The following is a 12,957-nucleotide window of genomic DNA, read 5'->3' on the forward strand; positions in this document are numbered from 1 at the left end:
TTAAAAAACAGAAATTCTTTCATATCTCAGGGTGTGTCCTAACAACTAACCTTTTTCAGTCAGGTTAAGTCACAAATTTCTTTTTTGCTCGGTGCGATTCCGTACCTCCACATTACCTTTTTAATCAACATTCTTCTGTAGCACCACATTTCAAAAGCTACTGATCTCTTTTTGTCTGAACTGCTTATTATTCATGTTTCACTTCCGTACGAGGCTACACTCCAGACAAATACCTTCATAACAGATTACATAACCTTTAATTGATAAGGGGGCAGACAAACAATACTCCTCCTAGGGGAAACGTGGGTGGCGGCCACGAAATCCGTAGCTAAGTCTGACATTGCTTACACCGGTCTGCTTCTTTTATCTTTCCTATTGGTCTCTCTTGGGCAGTTTCTGATATTTACGACGCCGAAGGTATTAGGTTTTGAGGCCTGAGGATGTCTTTCAAATTTACTCTCTTTTTTTTCGTTTGAGGGAGTAGAGGAGCAGACGACAATCCCAACCCCAGTTTCGGCGTAGCAGGAGACCTTCAGCTAGCGGAAAAGGTCACCCAGGAAGTGGGATAACAACAGAACCAAAGACAATTTGTCTTTTTACAGCAGGGTATACAAGTAATGTGGCGGCGGATGGGCCAAATTAAGAGCAACGCTGCCACAAAGGCCGAATCGAAGCCTGCGTGAGTAGACTGAGCTCATGAGCCATGGAGAAGGCAGCCTGTCTAAGGAAAGTAGACCCTAAAATTAAAACCCTGCTCCTCCAGTTTGGGAACTGTACGATGGTCTGGTACCTCACCTACGTAAAACACTCATAAGTTTTGTAGGAAGAAGACGGGCGGATCCAATGGAAACGGCCGAGAAAAGGAAAAGATAAACGATTTGGCAGAACAGATACATTGAAGGTTACCGGATGGATTGTAAGAGTTCTCAGTAAGAACGAACTTGATTTATAAATACGGTTAAAAACTAAAAACATAAACATGGCAGTGGTTAGTGACACAACGAAAGAAATAAAAGGCACCAAAATTTGGATATTTGTGGTATGGACAATGGGACCAAACTTATGAGGTCGTCGATCCCTAGTATTACGTACTACTTAATCTAACTTAAACTAACTAACTTACGCTAAGGACAACACACACACCCGTGCCCGAGGGAGGAATTGAACCTCAGAGGGGGGGGGGGGGGGGGAGGGGAGCCGCGCGAACCGTGGCAAAACGCCCTAGACTGCACGGCTACCCCGCGCGGCTAGGCACCAAAATGTAGACTGAGTACATGCTGAAATATAGTGGCGTAGCACAGGAATATAGAGTCTGTGCTGGAACTGGAATATTAATAGACAAGATGTGGAAAAAGACCCTCACATCCTACAGAAATGTAAATGAGAGAATAACCAGTGCTCGGTTTATGATTAAAAGGGGATACCTCGTCTTTATTGGACAACGTGCACCAGATGAAGGAAGAGAGGAAGATTCAGAGGAGTTCTGTCATACAAAGCAGGCAGAAATAGACCAAACGAATAAAGCAGACTATTTAATTCTGGCAGGACATTTGAATGCAAGACTAGGGAATATGGCAACAAAAAAAGTCCGATAAAAGTATGGAGCAGCAAACCTTCAAAACAACGGAATAAGACTTGCAGAATTCTGTAGCAATAACAAATTAAAGATCTCAAATCCATTTTTCCGAAAAAAGAAATACAGAAGTGTACTTGGAGTGGCAGAGAACTCAGATCACTAATAGACTATTACATAGTTAGAAACACTAACAGCAGAAAACACAGATATGGAATGGAACAACATAAAACAATGCATAATAAGAACAGCTACAGAAGTATTCGGGAAAAATAGAATAAACAAAAATAAAAAATGTCTAAAGATATGGAATAAGAAATAAAAGGTGCATTAAGAGGAAAACAAAGATTCCCCTTGAACTTAATACAAAGCGACTCAGAATAATCAAGAGAAAAACACAGACAACAACGAAACAAACGTCTAAAACAGTAACAAGGAATGCAAATGGGAAAGCTGGGATACGTTTGTCACCTAAGTAGAAAATTATGTGGGGTAAGGACTTCTCTTACATATTGTTGAGAAATCTGAGGAAATCAGAAAGACATACTAGGAGTATGGATATAAAAGAAATTCAGGATGGACTGAAATACTATAGTAGTATTTGGTGCAGTGACAATCAGGTTAAAGAAGAAGAGAAGCCGTACCTATGCAAGAGTTCGAAGAAGCATTAACGAAAGCAAACAGAAAGCCGCCGCTTTAGTAGGAATTACTGCGGAATTGCTAAAAGATGGAGGGATGCTAGTGAAATACCGCCTGCTGCATTTGATAAAGATTTGCTGGATTGGAAATAGAATACCTGAGCAATGCAGGGTAGCAAACATAGTATCAACCTTCTAAAAAGGAGACGGACCAACCCCAAATTTACGGAGGAATGTGTATCTTGAAACGCGATACGACATGTTTGCTAAGGTAATTAATATTCTTTAGAAACCCGTAGCAGAGGTAAAGTTATCTTATGTCCAAAATAGGTTTAGGGATTGGAGATACACTATGTGATCAAAAGTATCCGGACACCTGGCTGAAAATGACTTACAAATTCGTGGTGGCCTCCATCGGTAATGCTGGAATCCAGTATGGTGTTGAGCCACACTTAGCCTTGATGGCAGTTTCCATTCTCGCAGGCTTACATTCAGTCAGGTGGTGGAAGGTTTCTTGGGGAATGGAAGCCCATTCTTCACGGAATGCTGCACTCAGGAGAGGTATCGATGTCGGTCGCTGAGGCCTGGCACGAAGTCGGCATTCCAAAACATCTCAAAGGTATTCTGTAGGACTCAGGTCAGGACTCTGTGTAGGCCAGCACATTACAGGGATGTTATTGTCATGTAACCACTCCGCCACAGGCCGTGTATTATGAAAAAGTGCTCGATCGTGTTGAAAGACGCAGTCACCATCCCCGAATTGCTCTTCAACATTGGGAAGCAGTAAGGTGCTTAAAACATCAATGTAGGCCTGTGCTGTGATAGTGCCAAGCAAAACAACAAGGGATGCTAGTGTAGCTCCCTCCACGGAAAACACGACTACTCCATAATACCACCGCCTCCGAATTTTACTGTTGGGACTACACACGCTGGCAGATGACATTCACCGGGCACTCGCCATACCCACACTCCGACATCGGATCGCCACGTTGTATACCGTGATTCGTCACTCCACACAGTGTTTTTCCACCGTTCAATCGTCCAATGTTTGCGCTCCTTACACCGAGCGAGGCATCGTTTGGCATTTACCGGCGTGATACGTGGCATATGAGTAGCCGCTGGACCATGAAATTCAAGTTTTCTCACCTCCCCCCCCCCCCCTAACTTTCATAGTACTTGCAGTGGATCTTGCTGCAGTCTGGAATTCCTGTGTGATGGTCTAGATAGACGTCTGCCTATTACACATGACGACCCTCTTCAACTGTCGGATTTCTGTGTCAGTCAACAAACGAGGTCAGCCTGTACTCTTTTGTACTATACGTGTCCCTCCACATTTCTTCTTCACTATCACAACGAAAACAGTGGAGCTAGGGATATTTAGGAGTGTGGAAATTTCGCGTACAGACGTATGAGACAAGTGACACCCAATCACCTGATCATGTTCGAATCCGTGAGTTCTGCGGAGCGCCCCATTCTGCTCTCTCACGATGTCTAATGACTACTGAGGTCGCTGAAATGGAGTACCTAGCAGTAGGTGGCAGCACAATGCACCTGATATGAAAAACGTATGTTTTGGGGGGTTTCCGGTTACTTTTGATCACACAGTGTATGTTGAGATGATATACCACTATACATAGAATATTGGAGAGGAGACGATAGAACCTTCCGACACGTATTGCGCTTTTCAAACTTAAACAGACATTCGACAAGGTAGATAGGAAGGCAATATGGAAAATTTTATAAAAACAGGGATATCCTAAACGTCTTATATCAGCAATAGAGATCCTGTATTTCAACACACAGACAGTTCTGCAAAAAGAAAGAGAGCGGCAAGTATTAATTATAAGTCAAGGAGTAAGACAAGAATGTAGCCTTTCTCTGACACTGTTTGATATGTATTTGGACGACACCACTCGTATATGGCAAAGTACACTTCCAGCACAAGGTATTAATCTAAGAAAAAGCGAATTTATTAATACACTGATATTTGCTGACGACCTGCTGCTTATAGATAAAACAGAAGGTGGCTTGCAAAGAGCATTATGTAAGTTGAAGCTGTGTTCGTCACAAAATAAAGGTGACGGTTTTCATATGAAGAAACCCCTAAGAGCCAAAATCATCATCAATAACCAAGTAATTGAACAAGTCTCCAACTTTATCTACCTTGGATACGATTTAGGAATACCAGAATGAAAAATGTTCCTATCATAGCACAAAAAGGCAAATATATCCAGGGCAGAGTTAGCGATTTAAAAAAGGAAACAGCCATTCCACTTATCTGCCAGTTTCAGAGATATTTAAACCGAAACATCTTGACAATCGCACTTTTTTACTTGTTAGTATAAAACCATGCCATCTAATACAGTGCATCGTGTCCAATAAAGTAACATGATAAATGATGTCATACCTCCGCCTCCCAACCAGGATCAAATCCACCCCCAGAAGTTTTACCCCCCCCCCCCCCCCCAGAAAAACTTTTTCAGCTATTACATTGCGATCTTCAGCCATATGATATTATATATTGTCTACCAAAACTGGCAAATCTTTTGTATTTTGGGCACAGGATCAGCCTATAAATCGAAATATGCAGGTGTGCCAACAACTACAGCTAAGAGAGCTCATTGCGCTGAGGAAGTAGGTTTAAATCCTAAAAACGTTTGAATATGTCACAATGTTTTAAATGTCTTTGAAGCAGCCAGATAATTCAAAGAGCTAGATCGCTTCTTTAACTCGTACATCCCTAACACTTTCCAGGGCATATATTTTGTGCTATGACAGGGGTATTTGTCATTTTGATTCCCAACGTTTTACTCTACCACAATTTTGATATTAAACTACCACAGCTTGACAACCGATGTGGATTTTTGTTGACGACTGATTCGTTATATGTTTTTTTATTGTCTTTCGAACAATGTTGCTTGTATCGTGGCAGCGGATCAAGTTTTCACAAAACATTAGAACGACCATTGACTACACGTATTTGTCTACCTTCTTAGAGAATTTGAACAGATTCGCACATGTCTGAAACATATAAGCGGGGTGCGTAAATAAACTCATAAAATACGGTTTTTTCACGTAAAATCCGGCACCACAAGAGGAACATTGAAAAAACAAAATCATCAACGACAAGCAGCTCAGTTTCTCTAACGTAATTGCTGTCTCTAAGCTGCTTTGTGGAAGTGAGTCATGGATAATGAGAGAGGGATATAAAGGCCACGTACAAACAGCGGAAATGAAATTTCTAAGGTCTGTAAAAGGATGTCCTAGACAAGATCGATTTACAAATAAATAGATTAGAGGGGAGTTGCAACATTAGCCTAAGAAAAGTGTAAAGACCATCTAGAACGTGTGAGTGAAAGAAGACTACCAAGAGCAGGAAGTAGATACAAGCCAGTCGGAAGAAGTAGTGCGGGAAGACCAAAGAAAAGATAGTAGTAAATCATATGAAGCCACAACAGTTCCCGAAACCCTACTCATTGTTGAGAGGAGGAGGCGGAAGGAGAAGATTTAAATTTACCTTTTGTGTTCGAAAATTCCTCTTTTTAGGAATACTTTTCGTAACATTGCCAGTCTGTATTATGGGCTATACCCTGTCTATTCCCACCATCATCAGTTATTTTGCTGCCAGGTAACGAAACTTCTCAACTACTTTTAGTGTCTCAGTTCCTTATCTAATTCGTTCAGCATAACCTGATTTCATTCGAGTACATTTCATTACCGTTGTTTTACTTTTATTGACTTTCATCTTATGATCTCTTTTCAGGACACTATCCATTCCATTCAACTTCTCTTCCAAGTCCTTTGCCACCTCTGACAGAATTCGATGTTATCGACAAACATCAAAGTCTTTATCTCTTTTCCTACGCCTAGAACGCTAATTCCCTCCAAGATTTCTCCTTGGTTCCGTTCCTGCTTGATCGATCTGCTGAGTGTGTAACGTAGGGGATAGGTTACAACCCAGTTTCAATCCCATCTCAGACACTGTTTCCCACTAGTGTCCTGTTCTTATAACTGCCGTCTGGTGTCCGTGAGTCTGTATCCGCTCTAATTTCTCTCATTTTACCTTCACGAATATTTCACAGTATGTGAACATCTACGTCTACATCAGCACTCCCCATCTGACGGTGTGTAGCAGAGGGTACTTCTGATACCACTAACTGATCCCCCCTTCCCTATTCCATTCACAAATGACGCGTAACAAGAATAACTGTAGGTAAGCCTAAAAAAATGGGTCAAATGGCTCTAAGCACTATGGGACTTAACATCTGAGGTCATCAGTCCCCTAGACTTAGAACTACTTAAACCTGATCAACCTAAGGACATCACACAGATCTATGCCCGAGGCTGGATTCGAACCTGCGACAGTAGTAGCAGCGCGGTTCCGGACTGAAGCGTCTAGCACCACTCGCCACAGCGGCCGGCGCTAAGCCTCTATATTAACTCTAATATCTCGAATTTTCTCGTTGAGTTCATTTCGCATGACGTAAGTGAGAGGAAGTAATATGTTGTCCGACTCTTCCCTGAAAGTACTCTCTCGAAAGTGCAATAGTAAACCTTTCTGTGATACATAAGACCTCTATTGTAGCGTCTGCCACTGGAGTTTGCTGATCATCCCTGTAACGCCCTCGCGCCGACTGAACGATCCCGCCACAAAACGAGTCGCTCTTCCTTGGGTCTTCTATCACTCCTACCTGCTAAAGTTCCCAAACTGATAAATAATACTCAAGAATCGGTTGAACAAGCGCCTTGTAAGCCACTTCGTTGGTGGATGAATTACATTTTCTTAAGATTCTTCCTAAGAATCTCAGTCTGGCATCTTATTTTTCCCACTGTTTGTTTTATGTAATCACTCCACTTTAGGTTGCTCCGGTTGGTTGCTTATAGATATTTGACGGTAGATACTGTGTCGAGCAGTTTCTCATCGGTGGTGTAGTTGTACAGCAGTGTATTTCTTTTCCTACGTATGCGCAATATGTTACATTTATTTACGTTCATGGTCAATTGCCAGAGCCTGCACCATTTCTCAATTCTCTGGAGGTCATTCTGAAGATCGTTACTTTCTTCTGGCGCTGCTACTTTGTTACAGACAACCGCATCATCTGCGAACAGCCTTAAAGAGTATCTGACGTTTTCTACTAGATCATTTATAAATATACTGTAAACTGTAACGGCTCTATCATACTTCCTTGCGGTACTCCGGAAACCACCTTTAGATCTGTCGATTTTCTTTCTTTAACAGCGGCGTGTTGAGTTCTGTCTGTTAGGAAGTCTTGAATCCAGTTGCAAATCTGCTACGCTACTCGATGAGCTCGTATTTTTGTCACTACACAGCAGTGCGGGACGATGTCAAATGCCTTCCTGAAGTCAAGGAACACGTTGTCTACAGCGCTGTGTATCGCATGGAGGAAGAGAGCGACCTGAGTTCCGTAAGATCTCTGTTTACGAAAGCCATGTTGATTTTTCTTTCCCCAAGAATGTCGTAAACATGAGTATAAAATATGTTTCATAATTCTACAACTGACTGACATACGTGATTTAGGTTTACAATCACCTGCATTCGTCCGCGATCAGCTATCTCAATATATTCCATTTCGAAAATCGTACGATAACTGACATGATGGACAATGTTATTAACCTCCGACGTGAAATAGTTTCAGAAGACCGAACTCAGTATTTCGATCTTCTCTCTGTTATTTTCGTTACGATGCCATTATGATGACTGAAGAGAGCATTTCGAATCGCTTACTGATTTTATGTAAGGTTAAAACTTGTTAGGTTTTTAGCCGGAAAGGTTGACAAAAATTTTACTTTCAAAGTCATTAAACGCTTCTCTTATTACTTCTTACGTTCATTTTCGCTTCGTCGAGCTCTTGATTTTCAGCTGGATTTTGACTTCTCTTTAATCTGTGATGAAGCTCTCTTTGATTCGCAACAGTTTTCTAACTTTTAAACCACATTGGATCTTTCCCGTCTCTTAAGACCCTGCTCGTAACAAACTTGTCTAAGGCATAATGAATAATGCTTTTAAATTTCCCCATTTTTGCTTCCCAACACTCAATATTTGTTGTTGACAGTTCAGCTAATCTGCATTTCGTATCTTGTTACTCTGGCTAAGCAATAATATTTTCCTATCTTTCTTGAAATTCCTTGCAATATCATTAGTCATAAATACTACCACAGCCTTATTATCACTGATACGCTCCTCTACGTTAACTGATTCGACAAGTTGAGGATTGTTTGTTGCTATGAGGTCTAAGATGTTACCTTAACGAGTTGGTTGTCGATCTCTTCGAAGTAATTTTCGCCCAAGACATTCAGAATACCGTCACATGAATTGCTGACTCTGGTACCAGTTTTGATAGCGCGACTCTCCCTGTCCATACCAAGTTGAAGTCACTCCGTATTACGATAGCATGATCAGGAAACTTACTCACGATAATGTGTACGTTCTCTCTGAAGCGCTATGCCACTACAGCTGCTGACGCAGGTGGTCTATAAAACCATCCGGTTACGATTTATGACTTATTTGATTATTAACTTGACTCAAATTAAATCAAGTTTGGAATCGTGACAACCTCGCTAGATATTATCGCGTTCTATACGGCAGTAAATACGCCGCCACCATTGGCGTCTAGCCTGTCTTTAAGATAACTACCGAATTTGAGATTTCGTTACTATTCTCTTCCGGTTTCAACCAACTTTCTGTACCAAATACTATGTAGGGATTACAGCCTTCAATAAGCGATGCTAATTCTGGGACCTACCATGGACTGTCCAGCTGTTTATCAATATTACATTTATCTTTTTTTATGTCTAGTCTGCAGGGACAAACATTCTCTGGGAATAATGTGGCTGATGTGTCTTCGATTTCGGCAGTGCGTCCCCGGAACTGTAACTGTAAAGCTCACTTTTATACTGGAGTCAAGGTAGCCCCTGACGGCCGGCAACCCAGATAACACCACAGAGGACAAGGTTGTCTATGCCGAAGGCGTACCCAAATGCGCCATGGTAAACACCGGCTATTTACATACAAGATAGGGGAAACAGACATTGCGAGCACTACTTTCTGCAGGGGGAGCTCGAGCCACGACCTGCAGGAAGTATCACTACGTCAAAACCTTACTGGCTGGAGACAGCTATTTAGGGGCTAGAACCAGGCCCAAAGTTCAGTTCACACCAGATGCCGACCTCGTGTACTGGGACTGTAGAAGATTACGTCTTCGTCCGGAATTGGACTGTTAATAGTGTGTGAGTTTGTTACCACGAACCCTTGTGGAAAATTAGAAGCGAACTTTTGTTTGCCTGAATTAGGAGACTTTTTTTCCTTATTGTTATCTTTCGTTTGCATGTCTATTCACAACCTTGTGAACTTACTTCAATAAAAGTTATGTTTGTGAAAAGTAGAAAACTGTCAGTCACAACACATTCACATATTATTTGTTTTATAACAGTACCAGAACCTTCAATAGTATTCCCTCTGGTGCTGTACGGCGCAAGAATATTTACGTAGGTAGCGCCACTTCATATGCAGTAAGGATGACTTGCACAATATAGAAAACTTGCTAATGTGGGCGCGACTGAAAACAGAGAGATTGGCATTAACTACTTAAATATTCTCCAACAGTAGAGAAGCAGATAACGATTCTGACACTGTAGTAAAACAGGTGTACCCTTCTGAATATGGGCGTTATGGACCGAAACACATCGTGACGATAGACTAAAACTTCTTGAAACCATTCGTAGATGGTTGGATGGTTGGATGTTGGAGTTCAGCAAGATCCAGCACGGTAAGTAACATCGAGATCAGTTGTAAAAGTTATTTGTGTCACCTTGTACAGTATGAATACGGTAAGGCAGAGGCGCCCTGCGGGAGACTCACTTGGCGTAGGCCTTCTCGAGGAGCGCGGCCCAGAACTCGGTGGGGTTGGAGGAGTGCATGAAGACCAGCCGGCCGCGGAACGTGGGCAGCCGGTCGTCCACCAGCACCTCCCGCCACTCGCCGAAGTGCCACAGCCGGAACCTGCGGGCAGAGCACCACCAACAAACTCGAGGACCACTCCAGGAAAAATGTTAGCCATCCACTTTAAAGAACACGCTGGTTTGCACCGCGGCAGATGGTTTATTTATTACTGGTACCAGGCCCTCATGTGACTCTCCACCGCTCGTGACGGTCATGGCAATGAAATGTTGTGCATGTTTCTGTCGGTTGTATGATACCATCACAGTAAGATGAGTCGACCTGGGGACGTGGCGTAACAGCAGAAAGGAGCTATTACGTCTGGACGTACCCATAACCACAGTGTGAATAATGAAGTTTCCCAGAAGTTGGTGAATCAGAGTGCAATATTGTTTCACAAGCTATACTTTCAGACAGGGTTGTCAGAAACAGTCTGATAAGCTTGTAAGAGTGTTCCAGGGTAGGTTCTCCCGAGAAATAATTCTTAAGAAAAGAATTCAAAACGTTTTGCCGTTTCCGAGTAAATTAGCATTGAAGTTAACAGGCTGTTGTATGCGCAATTTCAAGCGTCCTGCCAGCTACAGTAAGCGTCAGTTGTTCCACAGCCTAGATGATAGCGCATGAAACCTCTCAGCCTTTACCTCGGGTTCCATCGTTATTACCGTCCCATGTCCAATTTTTGTTCCGCTCTCTTATACGGTTTTAGGAAACCAAAGGAAGGACACGTTGGTGACACCGTCTCTAGCGGGTCGCTTGGATTTACGCTCGCATAGGTCTGACTGGCTAACTTCGATGTTAATGAACTCGTAAACGGCCCAACCTATCACTGATAGCCTCCGTATCACTGAGTGGGGAAAATAACAACAGAAAGAACTTAAGAACGATCGTAAAAGGTCTAAAGTAGGTTTTTGTTCATTATATGAGAGAAGTTTCATAAGCTAGTTTAAAGAAAATGGACCTACAGAATATGTTTTTCGCTATTTTAATTCTTGCGAGTCGAAAGGATAATTTCACTTCTTGCAGAATCTAGTAGTTCGTGAAAACAGAATTTAATTGTCATACTTAAAGTTTTACCGGCGTGTAGAATATTTCATCATATTCAGACTTACATCGGGACAGCAATATTTCATCTTCCGATATTTCCGCTGATAACCATGCAATCGTTTTCAAGGCGAGTCGATGACCGAATCATCATTGCCAATGTATCAAAGATGAAATATCTAGTATGTTAACGAAATATTTAATTGCTGATTCCAAAGATCTATTTCATTATGTGTGGCTGTGGTTAATGTTCCATTTCTGCGCGAATATTCTCCATCTTCTCCATCAACACAATCAGTACAATAGGTTTATCAACAAGTTTTCATCTCCATGTAATTTTAGGAATGAGAACATTTCGTAGTTGTTAGTCTTCTTATGTTGTACAGTCTTTTTGATAAAAAGCAGAGTTTAATACAGGTATTTCAAGAACGATTTTCTTTGAAGTAAAACCCTCCTCCATCATTCTTAATAAAGCTCGCAATGTACTGTACGCCACACGCAGCCACAGATCGTTTCTGACAAGCACAGAAAAATTCAAAGTAGATTATTTTTCATTAGTTGCTGCAACTGCTAATTTCAGTTTACTGTCGAGAACGTCAGTACACCAGACACAAAATAGTACGCTGAGAATGAGGTATGTTACTTCTCTTTCAGGGCAGATCTCACTTTGCCTTCAAACGGTACGTAGTCAGAATTTCCAGATGTTGCGCTAAGTAAACATTAATTTACAGTGAACAGTGTTGGTTATCCTAAATAATTATTTTCTACTGCGATGAGCAGTGCTTTATTTTGTGGATACTTAAAGTCAGACATTGTCTTCATGTTACGTAACTTTCATAACATACTTCAGTATTGAGTTTCAGTTAGTTAGTTTTCACTGAGCGCATAATTTATTTCTTTTGGTATTTAGTTAGCTCCATTTTCATTATTTCAAATTCAGCATTTAACGAAGAGTAAAATTTTATTTGGTGACACTGTTCACATGCGCAATACAGGGCCAACCAAGACTAATTTTTGCTGAGTATTTGAATACAATATCTAAAGATCACGTTACTCGAGGAGAAAGTTCCTGGAAAAAGAATATTCAGTAATTCACATATCTAGATAAATTACATAGAAAGCTTACAACATTAATGAGGATGGAATGTACTTACACATTTAAGAGACTCAAAATGTTTGCTATTGCTCTTATATACCTCACGGTGGACGATCTTTGAGCACTGTCTCCCACCAGGAACTGCTACAAACGCGAACTGCCAAATGTCTACAAGAGATAATGTGCCGCTCGCAGCCATGTAACACGGCATCAAAACAGAGGTCGTAAAAAGATGCAGCCGGCAGGAAGGATTCAATGACAGTTGGTTCTGAACGCGGCAGGAACGGTCAGCGAATGCAGGTCCAACTCAACCACTTTGCGAGCAAACATTGTGAAGAGCAGGGGATCTTTGCAGCCGAGTACCTTGCTAAACGTCATTGATCACAGCGGCTTATACGGGTGCACGTTGTCAATGGGCTACAAACACACAAACTGAACAGAATCTAGGCTCGTGGACCGACTCATCACGTGATGCGCAGCAGCGCTCCTAGCCCACAAAGTCAAAACTATAGTGCCCGTGATTGATGTTTGTGGGCAAACACATCGATATGAATGGTGTGAATGGCACCCCTTTCCCGACATGCCACGATAGCAAATTATGCCATTAAATATGCTGTTCTTTACGTACTTTCATTTTATATTCAACCCGTCT

At 41.7% G+C, this 12,957-nt stretch overlaps 1 protein-coding gene across 1 annotated transcript in view; it reads right to left on the reverse strand.

Moving 5' to 3' along the window:
- Positions 1–12,957, reverse strand: part of LOC126162469 (calpain-9-like) — a 1,012,451-nt gene that overhangs the window by 86,786 nt on the left and 912,708 nt on the right. The window contains exon 5 of the mRNA XM_049919000.1: positions 10,091–10,231. Coding sequence (XP_049774957.1) covers positions 10,091–10,231 — 141 coding nt within the window. The remainder of the gene's footprint in view (positions 1–10,090; positions 10,232–12,957) is intronic.

This window comes from Schistocerca cancellata, chromosome 2, assembly GCF_023864275.1.
Source record: "Schistocerca cancellata isolate TAMUIC-IGC-003103 chromosome 2, iqSchCanc2.1, whole genome shotgun sequence".
NCBI lineage: Eukaryota > Metazoa > Arthropoda > Insecta > Orthoptera > Acrididae > Schistocerca > Schistocerca cancellata.